This window comes from Urocampus carinirostris, chromosome 7 (assembly GCF_059441175.1).
Source record: "Urocampus carinirostris isolate Australia breed hairy pipefish chromosome 7, RoL_Ucar_1.0, whole genome shotgun sequence".
In the NCBI taxonomy this organism is placed as follows: domain Eukaryota; kingdom Metazoa; phylum Chordata; class Actinopteri; order Syngnathiformes; family Syngnathidae; genus Urocampus; species Urocampus carinirostris.
The window spans coordinates 13,399,130-13,417,462 of record NC_142355.1 but is presented as its reverse complement, the minus strand read 5'-3'; the positions used below and the strand labels follow the sequence as shown (position 1 = coordinate 13,417,462).

Sequence of the window (18,333 nt, the reverse complement as noted above, 5' to 3'; positions counted from 1 at the left end):
AATAACATAGTAATGACATGACATGTTATTTTATCAAACTGGGTGCCCTTTGCGCTAATTTATTGATTAGGTTTTGGCGCTCTCACTGCCGCAACCTGGACTCTATTCCCGTTGCATACAATATTTTGAGATTTTGGTCCGTGACATTTCTGCCTGCAAAATCGTTGAACTAATACCTTAAACCTTAATAGAGTAGCTGAAATTCCATGGGCCTTATACTCCAGTGCGCTTTATATATGAAACATATATGAGCGCGCACAATTTTTTGGGGGTGCGCCTCATAATCCGCTGAACCTTGTCGTGCAGTAAATATTTTTTATTTGAGCTGCAAAGTTTGTGAAGATTACTGAATATTAAAAGGAGACCCTTTTTCCGGTTTTATGTTAAGCAATACTGCAATGATTCCTTGTCTGTTATCCCTGCATGGATTCTTACATGCAACTTGCTTTTTAGTAATAGAGTAATACTTCTCTTTTTTGTCGTTTATTATGTGTTTATCTTGGAGTGGTACAAGACAATCCTAACAAAGATTGTTTTTCTGTTTGCAGTTAATTTTTCAGGTCTGCCAACTTGCTCATGTGTGCTTTTGCTAAGCAGGACGATTGTCCTGGTCCGAAGCCTACGATCTGAGAGTGCCGGTCTTCTGGTGATCCCAAGAGCAAAGAAGTGTTCTGCTGGTTCGAGAGCGTTCTCCATCCGGGCACCGGTGCTGTGGAATGCTCTTCCCCCTGAGATCCGATCTGCAACCTCAGTGGAAATGATTAAATCTAAGCTTAAAACTCACTTCTACTCCATAGCATATGAATAACCTACTCTTCTCGTCGGCTGAAAAATAGTCTGTGTAATATAGTGTAATAATCTGTGAAGCCCTTTGAGACTCTTCGTGATTTAGGGCTATACAAATAAAAATGACTTGACTTGACTTGACAACCTACCTGTCAACTTATAATTTCCTCGTATTTTGTTAGTGTTTTGATCATTTCAATATGTGTACGCCATATACCAATTTATATAGAGGGGGGGGGGGAAACGTTTTTTCCTGTTCGACTGATCTGGTCTTGCCCGTTTCACTCTAATAAGGATCGTCTCGGTTAGTGGTAACCGATGACAACGTCATCATAGATTGCTAATATGGTCGTGGGATTCTACATAGTCTGACTTGTTAAATGTAAATAGGTGCTGAGTTGTGTTTGTTCGGTTCATTATCGCTTGATTAGGGGAATTGCAATCATTACTGGGGGAAGCAAAAGGCTCAGGTCGACAGGTATGATTCAATCACGTGTGACAAACACTCCTTTTTCCTCATAGTCAGTCTCCTCTTCTTCTTTCGTATCTCTTGTCCTCCACCTGAAATTTGTGGATGTGGGCCTGGTCCTGTTGTGGCACTTGAGTTCAGGGTCGTGCAACAAGTTCCACATGAGCCATATCTGGGGCACGCTTAAGCTGTGAACCACCATGAGGTCCCGGTAAAAACACGGGTTGAACGTCTGGAGGTGAGGCGCTTCAGATGGACGGGGAATGCCGAAAGTCCGAAAACCTTGGTGGCGCAAAGGCTTGATTCCGATCAGTTGGAGGCACATTCCTAGGAAAACGTCATCGATGGGAAACAGCTCCACCTGTGATTTCAATGGATAGAAGAAATACCTTATTTATGCGTGTACAGTAATCCCTTGTTTTTTGTTTCAGGGTTTTTTGAGAAATGGTAGTCAGCAATGGGTTGACTGGAGCTTGGCTTTGGTAGCATTGACTGGACATTTTAAAAACTGCAGATTATTGTTTGTGTCATGATTACCGATGTGATGCACCTGTTTCCCGCTCCTTTGGTGCCAACTGCCTCGGACTCTGATTGGCTCCCTGTCACTATTTAAACCCACGTCTATCTGTCACCGGTGGTCAGTCCGTCTGCGAACCTCAGTATACTCCCGGCAAGCTTTTTCGACTCTGACTCCCACCTATTTTTAGTCCTGTCTGTTTCCCGGCTTGACCCGTTTTTTGATCCTGACCAAGTCTACCCTCCTCTTCTGGCTTTCGACTTGTTTCCAATCCCGACCACGTTTTTTCCTCTCCTGTCCCGGCTACTGCCCCGCTTTTTTCGTTCCCGACACCGCCATCGCTCGCCACGGAAGTCCCACTTCCGCTTCTGCTTCCCGCGACCAGCGATCACCAGATCGTGGGTGCAATCCTTTCCTTTCTTCCCAATAAAACTGAGAGAAACGTAACGCAAGTGGGTCCTGTCTCCGTTCTGGTCCTGACAGTTTGACTATAGGCGACTCCTTTATTTTCTTATGCTTCTGTCAGTATCGTCTCGCGGGCCAGAATAATTCCGCTGGCAGGTCTTATACGGCCATACTTTGGTGACCCCTGATCTATCAGATTAACCAACAAAATAATTGAGGACCAAAACAATGGATTGTTGCAGCCCAACTTGTGTCACATACTTGTTGGCAGGAAGTGCTGAGTCTCCGTGCCGTATACCCCGACATGACGAATCCTCCTCCGCCAGCGTAGGACGGGTACAATGCGCTACCATACACAATCTCTGGCACGAAATACTTGGAAGAGCGGCGCCGAATCGGTCTGGCGTTGACAATGATATCCCCGATGAAAACATCCTCATCTGGATTTTGGCCTTGAAGCATCTCCAGTATGTTCTCTACATTCACATAAACGTCAGCATCCCCCTTAAAGATGAACCTTGATGAGGAGGAAGCACAAAACAAGAAGCAAAATGAGATTTTGTTTTGTGATGTTTTGCTTCAGGTTGGCGGACACCGACTTGACGCGAGGACAGCTTCGGTTGACCCATTGCAGAAAATGAGTTTCTTTTAACGTCAAGTTGAAGAAGGTGTCTTCAAAGTCCCATAAGAGAATGTCCTGGAAGGTTTGACTCTCATAGGTCAGCAGCCGATCCCACAGAGGTAAGGCTGTGCGATTTTGTGGAACCGCCAACAGGAAGACTGTGCGGATAGAACTTCCTTCTTGACCCCAAGTCCTGCGTACCACCTGAAGCAGATCAAAGTGGGGAAGAGTTTAAATTAGTCATCTATGTCATCCGTTCAAATTTCAAAGTAGCCCTTTAAGTGCTTTTATATACTATCATGAGTACCCATACCCCTTTATAAGACCGACGGGTTAGGGAACAGGCAGTGTAGGACTGAGAGTTTGAAAGTCAAATAGACAAAGGCTAAAGCAGGGGTTGCCAACCTATTTCAAGCTGAAGGCTACTTTTTGCTACTGATGAGCGCAAAGGGCACCCAGTTTGATATACATTTCTAAAATAAAATCTAATCATGTTATTACTGTATTGTTACTATGTTATTACTAGGTTAATTGTTGGCCGTAGGGTTAAATAGACTTAGTCAACTAAAAACAAACTCATTCTACTCATGACCCAGCACTGGTGAGCCATTTTCAGAACACATCTGCAGGCTCCTCAGCTGTCCTTAGGGGGCACCTGGGTGCCCGCGGACACCACATTGGAGAGCCCTAGGCTTAAGTCTCAAAGATTGCAGAGGAAAAACTTGAACATACAGAGAGCTTTAGTGGATATCCCCCTATACCTTTACCCCAGAAACTAGACTTTATTCTGTGATTACCAACATTTTTTTCAACAGATTTTCAGTACCACTATGTCTTTATTTATCTACACTGACTATTTGTTTAGCAGGTGTGGCACACCTGGTGACATCAGAGACACAGCATAGCACCTACATTAGGCCTTTGTTGCCACACTTATTTTTGCCCAGTCTGTCAAATAAATCCAAATAATAATAATAATAATAATTTCCTTGTATTGTCATTCTGTGTAACAATGTACACAGAACGAAATGTCGATTGCACCTGACCCGTTGTAGCGAGCCGATGCAGCCGCAGCCAACAGAGGGCGCCGCCGACCACTTTTTAAGTCTTAGGAATGACTCGGCCGGGGCGCGAACCCCGACCTCCCAGTCTCAAAGCGGGCGCCTTACCATCTAGGCTACTGAGCTGGTATATCGACATTAGCAATACTAAGCGAGTACTTGCATCTAATATACTATACTATATTACTCTTCCGGGATCAATACTTTGCCCCTCCACCCACTTCCTCAAAATGGGTGCTTCTCTACCATAGATCCACTACTGTGGCAACATCACATATTTACATGAACACCTAAACTAAAACTTTTGAATCCGTTGTTACTATGGTAAATGATTCAAAAGGGTGTTTTTCTTGGAGATGAGTGTCAAAAGCTGGGAATGAGAGCCAAATGACACTTACTTTGCAAAATATTGCACCACGGAATGTATTTTACTTGTATTTTTGACAGTGTTAAAAAAGTATTTGTATATTTATTATATTGCTGCTGTTTTGGTTTTTCTCTTGGCTTTGTTTCAGAAAGAGTAGTAATGGAAACAATTATATTTTTTTCTATACTGGAAAGGTTTACATTGTTTATTCAATACAAAATAAAACATTTTTAGTGCTTCCAATCTTTGTGCTGTGTTTATCTTAATTATAAATTCACTTAAGGGGAAGTTTCAACGATCATTACAGTCCCTAAGAAAAAAGTATCGGTATCGAGCAATACTAACCTGTATTTACATGCATAGATGCCAAAACTCTTGCCAAAGGGGCGTCTAAACTGTCGATTTTTTCTTGTGGAAAGAGCAATGTTGGCTCATTTTTAGGATTGAAAGGTGTTTGGGGTAAGACAAATAGTGTATTTACTTGTATTGGATCGATATTGAAATTCTAATTATCGCCCACTCTTACTGTCCAGCCCAAAGTCGTATTGGCTAAAAAAGCCATTGCTCCAGTACCCTTAAACATTGTTTTGAGACTAAGAGTCAATTCTGGAACCACGACATTACAAGAGAGACTATACTGTATGATGACCAAGGTTGAGTAGGGTTACTTCAACTTGATTACTTTCAATTACTTTTGGATTACTCCAATACCAAATATGCTGATAAAAGACAAAAGAAACTAAATATGAATAAAATGATGACTCACTACACGTGGTAAGCTTTCTCTCCTGGCTTTGATCTCTGGCAAAACTAACATAAAATGCGAGAGAAACAAAATGAGAATAAATCCAAACAGCTTGCCAACATCATTTTTGCCGTTCCATGTATTCCGTTACTCCCCAAGCCTGCACAAAATTTAGTCATTTTATTCATATATTTAGTTTATTTTGTCTTTTATTAGCATTCTTGGTATTGGAGTAATCCAAAAGTAATTGAAAGTACTCAAATTAAAGTAACCCTACCCAACCCTGATGATGACCATCACGAGAGGTCGGTCACAAAAAAGAAAGAGGGATTAACTGGATTAGTTAAATTAAAATGTTCCATTTTGGTTTTATAAATATGTACTGTATACAGTCTCTAGTAATAACCTTGAATTTACCTGTCGTTTCTCAAAATCAGCAGCGACGGATTTGACCGCAATGAGCAAGTAGAGCTCACGGCTTTCTCTGGACTTTCCAAGTTGACATTTGTGCGGTTGATCTATCAGCAGACGGAAATTGCGCTTGTCCTTCTTTCCCAGATAACCCATAAAATCAAAGGTGGGCAGCGTCGGGAGAGTCGCAGCCGTTCTCTGGGTGGGTTTGACCTTCTTCTGCCGAGACTTGCTCTTTCCTTTGGGTTTGGACTGAGTTTTGGACTGAGCTTTGGACTGAGCTTTGGACTTGAGCTGAGGTCGTTTTGACTTGATTTCACAGGGAGGCGCAGAGGTAAAGACTGCATGCTGTTGACAGTGGACATCAGAAGAAAGAGTTAAAAGAAAGACGGATTAAATTATGCATATCAAACATTAATTAACATTTTTTTAGCAGTAAAGATGGGACTATTTTTATTATCCATCTATCCATTATCTGCACTGCTTATCCTCAGTAGGGTCCAATGTTCCCTGGAATTTTCCTTACGGGTCTGAGCGTTCACACAAAGTCGGTGAGCAACGCTTGAAACAACAGTGAGCAACCATAATCCAAAGTGTGGCAAGATAATTCATTATCAAACATGTCCAAAACTTGACATCAAGTTACATTTTGCTGAGTTTCCGGCAATGCAAAATGATTTTTCTCTTTTGAATGAATTGACTCATGTACTATTGCAAAGGTTGTACGGCCTACAAACGTCGTTTGTTCATACAATTCTTTCACAAGATATCCATTTCTTTTTATTTCCTGATATATTTTGTCGCATAATATTAACATTTTGGGGGGCTTATTTAGTCGGTTGTAAGATACAGAACTGTACTTAATCACATTTTTTAGTTGAAGTACAATGTTGGCAACAAGATTCACTTGATATAATTGGAAATTATTTGAATGCAACACAAACTTTTGTGTCACGAGACGAGGTGGGGTCGAAGGAGTGATCGGACCAGAACGGATGCAGGAGGCAGAAAGGGAGAACTCAATTGCGTGACGATCCAGAAGTTTTATTTAACAAAATAAAAGTTGTCCAAAACTCAGGGACAAGACAAACAAAAACTTTCTTACAATCAGAACAGAACGGTACAGAGTTCCTCCGGTACGAACTAAAACAGGACAAGGCATAGCAGACCGGGGAATGTGTAAATGTAATGAGCCCGCACCCGCAAAGCACACAATCCAGCCTTAAATAGCAGACACTCGATTAGTTGAACTGCTTCAGCTGGGCCCAGGGGGCGGGGCAGACCGGTCGCCAAGGCGACCATGACAGAGCCCCCCCTTTAAGGGACAGCTACCGAGGTCCCAAAAAGAAAAAAAAATTACTACCTCGCGCCCCGGAATGGTTCGACGCTCACGATTGGGGCAACCCCGCTCCCTGCTCCGAACACGCAGGAACGGGAAGAGGCAGGCGCCATCTGCGTCGGGCGGATCGGAATCGGCGCTCGGCAGGGGGGGTCCGGCGGGCAAACTGGACAGGCGAAAACAGACAGACAAACAAGGGAGTCGAACAGGCAGGCAGGCCGGAGAGTCGGAGTCGGACAGGCAGGCAGGCCGGAGAGTCGGAGTCGGACAGGCAGGCAGGCCGGAGAGTCGGAGTCGGACAGGCAGGCAGGCCGGAGAGTCAGAGTCGGACTGGCAGGCAGGCCGGAGAGTCGGAGTCGGACTGGCAGGCAGGCCGGAGAGTCGGAGTCGGACTGGCAGGCAGACCGGAGAGTCGGAGTCGGACTGGCAGGCAGACCGGAGAGTCGGAGTCGGACTGGCAGGCAGACCGGAGAGTCGGAGTTGGACTGGCAGGCAGACCGGAGAGTCGGAGTCGGACTGGCAGGCAGACCGGAGAGTCGGAGTCGGACTGGCCCATCCTAGCAATCTTCGGGCCGTGGGCAGGGGACACCCTGAACTGGTTGCCAGCCAGTCGCAGGGCACACAGAAACAGACAACTCACTCACTCATTCAAACCTAGGACAATTTGGACCGGCCGATTAACCTGACATGCCTGTTTTGGAGAGTTGGGAGCAAACCAGAGTGCCCGGAGGAAACCCACGCAAGCACGGAGAGAACATGCAAACTCCGCACAGGAAGGCTGGTAGCTGGATTTAAACCCATGAAATGTGCCGCGGATGTGCTAACCACTTACCCACCAAGCGGCCTATTTCCACTATATAAATATTAAGGCACAGATAATCAAACCATAGAAAGACAGCTGGACTGAATAATACAGTAATCCCTCGCTGTAGTGCCGATTACTTTTCGTGGTTTCACTATTTTGCGGATTGTCACCGTGCATGGTCTTATGCATTCTGATTGGCTAAAAAGTCGCCATGCCCCTGCATGTGCGTCAATCACATTGAGGTATGAGTTGCACAAGTATGCAAAACAGAAAACTGACAATTAACTACGAGCAAATATTTTTCAATTTAAATAGCCACATTGTCAACAAAACGTCCTAGACCCAGCGTCAGCAATGTGCTGCTACGTAGTGGCTCCCTGGCACTTTTCCAAAAATCTTTACAAATTTTAAAAAAAACGGAGGAGGGACATTTTTCTTTTGATATGGTTTATGTAGGAGGACAAACATGATCAAAACTAACTAACTAATGCTTTGAAAATGTATAAATAAATATTACTGCGGAACTATGAGACAAGAGAGTAATCAGCTCCTTCGCTTGTATTCCTCCCTTAAGTCTCTCCTGTGAGAGCTGAGCAGAGTGCATGGTCCGCCCCTTTTAAAGTGGCGGCGTCACTTTTTAACGCTGCACTCCGAGTTTTATTCGGGATGTGGAAAATTATCCAGACATTGCTGTAAGTTAGATTTTGTATTGTGTGCACCTTTTTCCGAGTACAGGACAGTACTGTAGTGCTTCTTTCCGCCACTACATGTGGTGGCGCTGTGAGAGATCACCCAGCATCCACACCGGAGAAGAAATCCGCTTCCTCTTCCTAGTTCGTGTGTAAACATACTGTACTGTCTATGTCTATACTATCTCCAGCGCGCTAAGAACTTTGACATTTTTATTGTTTAATATACCGTGCATCCACTCAATACAGTTGGTGTAAAGTGAAAAGAAGAGTCGAGCCATTTCGTTTATTTTTAAATGAAAGTGGAATAAGAAAGCTTGATACGGTCGAGAAAATGGTTGGAACGCTTTTTTTCGGACACTTTTTCCAGCGAAGGAGGACCTTTTAAAGCGCATCTTCGAAAGTAAGTTAAACTTTATTCATCTTTATAGAGCATATTACAGTAAGACCTCGGTTATCGCGGTGAATGGGGACCAAAACCACCCGTGATAAGTGAAAACCCACGAAGTAGTGGCGCGCCTACAAAAAAAAATGTTTTTTTTTTTTGTTTTTTTTTAATTATTATTTTATAGACCCGGTTAATGGGGAACAAAACCACCCGCAAAAAGTGAAAATCTGCGAAGTAGCGACGCCCCTTCAAAAAATTAAAAAATTAAAAATATATATATTTATTTAAACCATTACAGACTGCAAAGCTCTGAAGCTGCGAACGTCGAACCGTGAAGTAGCGAGGTCCCACTGTATTTTATGAAACGTTTTTTACTACAAAAAATACAGGTTACTTATACAGTACTGTCTATACTATGTCTATACTATTCCTATACTATCTCCAGCGCGCTAAGAACTTTGACATTTTTATTGTTTAATATCTTGTGCATCTACTCAATATGGTTGGTGTAAAGTGTAAAGAAGAGGTGAACCGTTTCTTTTGAAAACAAAATTGTAATAAGAAAGATTGATGCGGTTGAGAAGATGGTCGGAAGGCTTTTTTTGGCCACTTTTTACTGCGGAGGAGGACCTCTTGAAGCTTATCCTCCAAAAGTTAGTTACACTTGACTTTATTTATCTTATAGATCATATTATTTTATGAAATGTTTATTTTTTACTACAAAACAATACAGGTTAGTTAGACAAGACTTAAACATACTTATAGAATAGAATAGAATAGAATAGAATAGAATAGAATAGAATAGAATAGAATAGAATAGAATAGAATAGAATATGCCTTTATTGTCATTGTTACAACATGGGATATGCTGTGACAACGAAATTGGACGACGCCAGTTCCACATTTACAGTGAGGATAAGGAAACAAAGAGATAAAGGAACAAAGAAATAACTGTCTTTATATAAACCTTAAACAAACATTCCACACAAAATATAGCACTGGAGCAACTTACAAACAAATTTGAACGTTCGTAAGTCGGGCAGTTTTATTGCACTCTTATGTTGCCCAGATAAGGGGCACGTTATGTTTGTTTGTTCCAATTCCTCAAAATGAAAATAAATTTAAAAACTCTGATTTCTTTATTACATTTCTTTAATTTTATCAAAGATATGAAACATACTGTAATTCATAATATTGTACTGACGTCAGTATGAAGAAGAATCCTACAATAGAGTAGTCACGTGGTGCATCATTCTCCACAGGATGGGCTGACCACTTAATATCGTAAAAAACATGAAATCTCCGTAAATTCCAGAACGGATAGCTCACCTGATTTTAAGCTGCAGGCTTAAACAGCCATAAAAACTGAACTAATTCGCATTCTTCTCACATTTTAAGCTTGGCGCACACCTAGCGCCAGCTGCGTGGGGAATTTAGCATTGCAGCTTTGACTGCAGAAGGCCAAAGGTGCCTCCCCAGCATGCTTTACACCGTTTTCAGCCGCTTCATTTTAAGTTCTGCTCCGAGTTGTTTACGTCTCGTCTATTTGGATGAGGCGACGATTCAAGGTAGCTATTACAAAGGCAAGCACAGTTCTTCTACTGCGCGAAAGAAAACACAAATTAGGCCCTATATTTATAGACAGCAGTGCCAGGGCAACCATACTTTGGAGAATAATACCAGATGGCAACACAGACGTGTCATTTTGTGTTGTGGTAATGGACCAAATTGCATTTGTTTGTCATCGTCCTTTGAGGATTAAAGGAAACTCCAGCAACATGTCAATGACTAGGATGATACAGAAAGAGAACCGAAGCGATTTTGTTAGATAACTTAAACTGCTGTTTAATTCGGATATATAAATTGAGGACTTGATTTGTGGGTGGAAACGTTGGAATATTGTAAGTATGTTGTAGATACTAAATAATGTACTGTCATACCTCCTGTTTTGCTCCTGTTATGTATGCAATGAATAATTAGAGCAAAACATGAACTGATTTCTCTTAAAAGGCATCATTAACGTTTCCAGACGTCACTATGCTCTGTATTTAGAGCCCATGTATTGTGAATAAGAGAAACTAGTCTTTGTTCCTCGTTGAAAAAAAAGAAAAAAAAGAATGAGCAGCATTGTATTTAAAACGGACAGTGTGGAATATTTAGTGCCTCCTAGTGGTACAAAAAATGTTTATTCAGTAAAAATACAAAACATTGATTTGAATATGAGGCAAAATTACATAAACTATCATAACAATGGGGCAGCATGGCGGCGCAGTGGTTAGCGCGTGTGCGGCACAGTTCTGAGGTCGTGGGAACCTCCTGAGTGGGTTCAAATCCAGCTCCCGGCCTTACTGTGCGGAGTTTGTATGTTCTCCCCGTGTTTGTGTGGGTTTCCTCCGGGCACTCCGGTTTCCTCCCACATTTCAAAAACATGCATTTCAGGTGAATTGGCCTAGGTGTGACTGAGCGAGTGAGTTGTCTGTCCCCGTGTGCCCTGCGATTGGCTGGCAACTAGTCCAGGGTGTCCCCTGACCACTGCCCGATGATTGCTGGGATGGGCTCCAGCATCCCCGCGACCCTACTGAGGATAAGAGGGGCAACTGATGAGATGAGATCATAACAATGTTAATTTTTATATGAAAAAAAATTATAGGTCGAGAAATTTTTACTTTTTTTACGTAATGGAATCCCTACTTAGTTCACCGCCATGTTTGTGTGCCGTTGTTGGATTCTGTGGCACTGTTTTTTGTTTAAACAACAGTGACATCTAGTGGTCAAATTTTACACACTGGGATTTTAAAGCAGTAGTGTTTAAATTGTATCAAAAAAGTAGCAGCTTGTAGTCTGGAATTTGCAGTAACCAAATTTTGAACAAAAAAATTGATTTGGATTTTACACAATTGGTCTTTGATCGTGAATGTCATGATTACCGATGTGAATCACCTGTGCCCGCTCATTTGGCGCTAGTCACTGCGGGCTCTGATTAGTTCCCTGTCCCTTTTTAAACCCAGTCCTTTCACTCTCCGGTTGTCAGTCCGTCTGGGGACCTCTGTTGATACAAGGCAAGCCTTTTTGACCCTCACTCCGCCTGTCCCGTTTTTGCACCAGTTTTTCCACCTGCCCGTTCCTGATCTCCACGTTTGTTTCCGGCCACGATCTGTTTTGATCCCGACCACGTCTGCTCTTCCGTCCCGGCTTACCACCCGTTTTTTGATCCCAACTACATCTGCTCTCCTGTCCCGGCTTACGACCTGTTTCCGACCCCAACCGCGTTTTTTGCTCTCCTGTCCCGGCTACTGATCTGTTTTTCCGTCCCTGACACCGTCATCACCCGCTACGAAAGATCCACTTCCGTATTTGGATCACCATCCGAGTGCGAGAGCGACTTGCCTCCCGCGTTCAGTGAACACCGGATTGTGGGCACAGCTCTTCCTCTTTCTTTCAATAAAACTTGTGGTAAACGTTACGCAATTGGGTCCTGATTCCGTTCTGGTCGTGTCAGTGTAAGAAAATTGGCAAATGTTCTATGTTGAGATGGTTAAATGTTCTAATCCTTGAGGTATGGTTGCCGATTAATTTGATAAGTATTTTTTATCTTGCATAATTATTTGTCGATTAATCTATTAGTTGCAGGAGTCCACAGCTCAACTGAACTTTATTTTTTTTCTGAACTTTCATTCATGATCTTCTCTTACCTGCGGTGACTGTCGGGCCACTTTGACGCTATTGGTTGGCGGCAGGGTCCGACTGAAGCTGGTAGGACGAAAGACTTCCAACTTCCATGCTGGTTTGTCCCACTCAGAAGACAGAAGGGCCTGAAACATGATTGGCACTGTTAGGACTCCGTGACTCTAAATTTTGTGCAGGTTTATTCATTTTCTCCGTTAGATTTCATTTCACCTGCCGCAGGTAGAGTAACAGTGAGAAGAGCAGCAGAAGCAGCATTGTGCACAGCACGTCTCCTTTTATGGTACAAGGCCTCATCTTCAGCATTCACATTTTCCGGCTTCAGCAGTGTATTCGAGAGAGAGTCAAGCAGTAGGAGTGCTCTGAAGAAGCATTTCTCCTTGCATGACGTCACCATTTGTCCTACGAGGTGTACGGTTTCCGTATTTCAGCGTCTTGACTCAATGAATACGAGCCATTTATCTTCATTGTCCTCATTTCCAAAGCCTGACACAAAAAGAACAGAACGTGGCAGCAGGAGGAGCATTATGATATTGGAATTTGAAGGAAAAACTTATTTACTCCACATTTTTGGTGACGATATCTGCTTAATCCGACTGGTTTTGTCCAACTTTGGATCCGGACTATTTGGAAATGTGACTATAAATCTGATAAGTTTATTGATTAGTAGACACTCAAAATAAGGAGAGAAGACAGCAATAGATTTTAAACCGGGAAGAGCCTTGGACCAAAAAATCCAACCTGTTCTAAAGGCCCTCTCCTAAACCCTTTGTTTTGAAAAAATCACCTAGGTTACAAAAAAAACTAAAGGGTATGGAAATGAAAGAACAGCAACATGATTGGCCGATAGCGACAATGACATAAAAAGTGCATAATATTCAAAACGACAAACTACAGTAAGGTCAAAATAACGAACTGGCATTCTAAGCAATCTCTTTTGCAGGTGTCCAATATTAAAATCGGAATAAATTAAAGTATTGGATTCCTGTGTCGGGCAGCACGGCGGCGCAGTGGTTAGCGCTTGTGCGGCACAGTTCATGTCATGGGAACCTGTAGTGGGTTCAAATCCAGCTCCAGACTTCCTGTGCGGAGTTTGTATGTTCTCCCCGTGCTAGCGTGGGTTTCCTCCGGGCACTCCGGTTTCCTCCCACGTTCCAAAAACATGCATTTCAGGTGAATTGGCCGGTCCAAATTGTCCCTAGGTGTGAATGAGCGAATGAGTTGTCTGTCCCTGTGTGCCCTGCGATTGGCTGGCAACCAGTTCAGGGTGTCCCCTGCCCACTGCCCGGAGATGGCTGGGATGGGCTCCAGCCCCCCCGCGACCCTAATGAGGATAAGCGGTACGGCTAATGAGATGAGATGAGATGAGATTCCTGTGTCACGGTTTAATTCGATAACCTTGATTTTTCAGAAGAATTTGTTGTATAAACCAAAACGTCAATCAGCAAGGCTACTGGTATTAGTGTGGCACTTTCTGTCGAACGCACAAACTCCCGTGTCAATCGATCAACCGTATGCTAGTATTTACTAATTTTCTGGATTCTTACTTCTAAACTATGTACAGTGGAACCTCGGTTTTTGAACGCCTCTCAGTTCAAACAAATCGGTTCTCGACCAAAAATTTCGAGAAATTCTTGCTTCGCTTTTCGTTCAAAAAATCGGAGTTCGAACGCCGGTACGGTAGGGGCGATGCTGAGTGGCGTACGGGTGTAGATTGCCCCCACCCCTCGTGAAGAACTGTTGTCACGTGACCGCGCACTTCTTTTTGCTTTCGCTTTAGATATCGGTGAACGGAGTGTTTTAGCCCCTAATTATGCCTCCGAGGAAGGTCGGTGCAAGCATTAAAGTTTCTACAGGTGAAAAATGAAGAGTAGTGCGTACAACTATTGCATTTAAGAAAGAAATAATTGCAAAATATGAAGAAGGTGTGCGAGTTTCCGATCTTGCTATACATACAGCATGGCTTCTGCTGAGCACCACAAAGGTAAGAAATCCTATTCATAATTCATTTCTTTATCCTTTAACCGCTCACCACTTTTTGCGGAGACCCGGGTGCTAAATGACGTGTAAACGACCTGATTTTTTTTAGTTGTACACGTTCATGTTAGCGTAATCTTTCGTACGGAAGATTACGCTAACGCAAACGTACGATTAGCCTGGGTTAGCTTCATGTTTACGTTCATTGTAAGCGTTCAGGGTGTTGGAAAGGATTAAAACGATTTTACATTACTTTTAATGGCAAAAACGATTTTCGGTGATCGACCAAATCGGTTTTCGAACAGGGTTCTGGAACGGATTATGGTCGAGAACCGAGGTTCCACTGTATTCATACTTGCATATACATGTTGGGGTATTTATTTTCATTCATTTATTAAAATATGACGTTAAACATGTTAATCAAATATTCTTGACATTTATTTACAATTTTAAAGGTTTTCAAATTTCAAGATCAGCGAATGCATTTTCAAGTTCAGGCTCTAATTTTCATGTTCATAACTATTTTACTACACAGAATTTTACTTTTTTAGACCTCTTGAGCAAAAACTGCATCAATTGCAAGCCATTAAAAGGGACAGTGTGTATTATTTAGTGCTTCCTAAAGGTAAATGGTAAATGGTCTGCTTTTATATAGCGCTTTTCAAGTCAATGAAGACCTCCCAAAGCGCTTTACAATGTGCTTCACACTTACCCATTCACTCACACACTCCCACACCAATAGGGAGTCAGCCATGCAAGGCGCCTACTTGCTTATTGAGGGTATGAGGGATTCAGTGTCTTGCCCAAGGACATTTCGACATATAAAAATATTTTTTTAAAAAATCATTGAACAAAAATCATTTAAATGGTTAGATCCCTTACCCACTAGGGCACAGGTGTCAAACTGGCGGCCCGCGGGCCAGATCAGGCCCGCTAAGGGATTGAATCCGGCGAGACAACACTCAGAGAAGCACAAGAGAAAAACTAGCTGCAGGTTGAAACATGTCAACTTGATGTTGCCAAAGCCAGGTGCCTCGAACAAAGACACCGTATTTGTATTTCTTTCTTTCTCTCTCTCTCTCTCTCTTTTCCACCCCTTTACTCCCACTCTCTGTCTCTGTCTCTTTCACTCTCTGTGTCTCTCTTTTTCTCTTGCTTTGTTGCTCTTTGTTTTTTTCTCTCTCTGTGTCCTTCTAACTTCTTTTGCTCTAACTTCCTTTTTTCCTTTTCTCTCTTTTCTCTTTCTCTCTCCCTACCCTTCACACTTTCTTTTCTCTTTTCTCTCCTTCTGTATTTCATTTTCTCTTTGGATTTCTTTCTTCTTTCCTCTCCCTTTTTCCCCTCTCTCAAAACTTTTTATCTCTTTTGTTTCTCACGCTCTTTCCCTCTCTCTCTCTCTTTTTCTTTCTTTTTCCTGCCCTCTCTCCTTTTCCCTCCCTCTTTCTCTTATTCGTTTATCTCTCTTTTTCTTTCTCTTTAATCCACTAGTCCGGCCCCCGACAGAATGTTTGTTCTAACCTGTGGCCTCCGAGTTAAAATGAGTTTGACACCCCTGCACTGGGGTCATAGGAGGATCATTTCCTGTGGTGTGTCTTGGTCAAGTACAGCCTGTTGGCACCCATCCCTCTATAGGCCAACATACATTTCAAACCGGTCTCAAACCGGGGACCTTTTACGTGATAGGCAAATGTGCTAACCACTGCACTACGGAAACCTTTTTATTTAACACCTACCAATACACGAACTAATATATAAACATCACGTTCATTTTTTTTAAATTACTCGTCGGCCAGGAAATTTGTATTTTGCAAAACATGAGTCTGACCCAGGGGGAGCTGACATTCTTGTCCACCATCTTCCTGCTAAGGTTACCCAAGAGTCAGACCCTCAAAAAGGGTAGGCAAAAAATGAGAAGAAAAAAGATTCAGATTGATCACTTTGATTTTCCGTAGTTTGTATTCTTCCTTGTGCTCTGTATCACTCGGTTTCGGTTGCATTGCGATATACAGCAGTATGTAGTGGCCAAAAATTACACAGTGTCCCTTTAACGTGCAGTACAGTTTGTCCTTCTTAACCGTGTTCCAATGAAGAGGGGGCGTGTCTATTTTACAAAAGAATGCAATATGAAATCTGTATGCGTGTATATTCATTCATTCATACATACATCAGTTTTTGTAATTAAATAGATGAAACGTGAATTCTGATTAAAGAAACTGTGCAACATCTCATTTTCACCGAGTGTAAGAGAACGTGGCAGAAGTGCAGGAAAAAACGCACTCGGAAATATTTGAGTTTTTCTCTATTTTAATGCTGCTTATCGTTAAAAGAAATAGTAAATCTCATGCAAGTTGAATGTAAAATAAGTTTATTGAAATAAACTTACCGTGTTCGAAAGTGGAAGAAAAACACTGAAAACATCTGTATGTGCTGCGTCTGAACCCTGGCGCTTGTGTTGCGTTTAAACGCTGTGGGGGAAATGCCCATCCTATTTTTTTCCTGCTGACATTGCGTTTTGCTAAGAATCGTAACGCGTCCCTTTTCATTTATAAGATATAATGTATCCGCGTGGTTCGTCAAGAAGGGTAAACGTGGCGAGATATTGATTTGTGTCACTGGAAATTGGTTACATTGGGTATACGTGTCAGATTGGGATTGAGTCGATAAAGGGAATCTGAAGGCAACATCTTGCTGCAATCTAACCCAAAGTTGAATTCGAAAGGAACGGTCCTCGAGACTGTCGCAGGGATTGGACATTGGAGGATGAGACGGAGAATTAAAGGAAGACTGTGGAGCAAAATGCCTTAGAGCAGGGGTCTCAAACGCAATTGAATAAGGGGCCACTGGAACGAGGGTCTGGTTGAGGTTGGGCCATAACAGCCAGGACTGGCCCAAACCTTATGGGGCCCTAAGCAAAATTAGATTTGGGGTCCCCTACTACTTGATAATTTAACTCATTCCATGTTCTACTCCAGTGGTGGGCAACTTTTTGGAGTCGGGGGCCACATGTGACATTTTATACTTCTTATGAAATAGACCACTATCAGAGCAAAATTGTATATTAGGTCCATGTTTTAGGCACTTCATTTGTTATTTTGTTTTGAAGTATTACTGGAGTTTTTTTTTTTTTTTTGAAAGTTGAAGTTCTGTACTTTTTTGTTGTTACTTTAGTTTTATTTTTTGACTATTTTTGTAGTATTTTTGAAGTAATTTTATGTAGTGTTTCCACAGTAGTATTTTTTGTATATCTGTAGCACTTTTGTTGTATTTCAAAAGTAGTTTTTTTTGTCTATCTGTAGTACTTTCGTAGTATTTTTGTATTATTACAGTAATTTTATGATTATAGTATTTTTGTAGTATCACTATAGGATTATTGTTTTTGTATTTTTTGACCATTTCTGTTTTATTTTGTAGTATTTCTGTAAAGGGATGTTTGTTGTTTATCTGTAGTATTTCTGTAGTATTTTTGTAGTGCAGTGTTACTGTAGTTTTATTTTTGTAGTATTTTTGTGATGTTTCCATTGGATAATTTTTGTAGCATTGCTGTAGGTGTAATTTGCAGTATATTTGTTGTAAACCTCTTGTAGAAATATTTTTGTAGTTATATTTCACTAGTAGTTTTTATTATGTATTGGTATTTTTAAGTGTTTCAGTAGAAGTATAATTGATGTATTTCCAAAGCTGTATTTTTGTAGGATTTTTGTAGGATTTTTGTAGTGTTTCCATAGTAGTATTTTGGGAGTAAATAATTATTTTCTAATATACTGTAGTATTACTGTAGTAGTATTTCTGTAGCACTGTAATTCTATACTGTGTTTTTAATTTTCAGAATGAAAGCAAAATAATACAGTATATGAGGTCCCTGTTTTTTAAACACTACAGTATATTGGATATTTAGTTTTGTAGTCATTGTGTAATATTTTTGTTGTATTTCTGTAGAAGTATTTTGAGTGGACACAATAAGTGGCAATGGGACTATTACCCCGATTTTAGCTAACCTGCATTGGCTTCCTGTTAGCTTAAGATGTGATTTTAAGGTTCTGTTGGTAGTATACAAAATCATGCATGGAC

General features: G+C 41.7%; 1 protein-coding gene across 1 annotated transcript; it reads right to left on the bottom strand.

Annotated features, from left to right (window-relative positions):
- Window positions 1–1,262: 1,262 nt before the first annotated feature.
- Window positions 1,263–16,721, bottom strand: b3gnt9 (UDP-GlcNAc:betaGal beta-1,3-N-acetylglucosaminyltransferase 9). Its single transcript, XM_088339248.1, has 7 exons — window positions 16,649–16,721; window positions 12,502–12,774; window positions 12,297–12,416; window positions 5,390–5,731; window positions 2,777–3,003; window positions 2,439–2,694; window positions 1,263–1,616 (listed from the first exon to the last, which is right to left on the bottom strand). The coding sequence occupies exons 2-7, from the start codon at window positions 12,592–12,594 to the stop codon at window positions 1,272–1,274; spliced, it is 1,383 nt and encodes a 460-aa protein (XP_088195374.1). The 5' UTR covers window positions 12,595–12,774; window positions 16,649–16,721; the 3' UTR covers window positions 1,263–1,271.
- Between the last annotated feature and the right edge of the window lie 1,612 nt (window positions 16,722–18,333).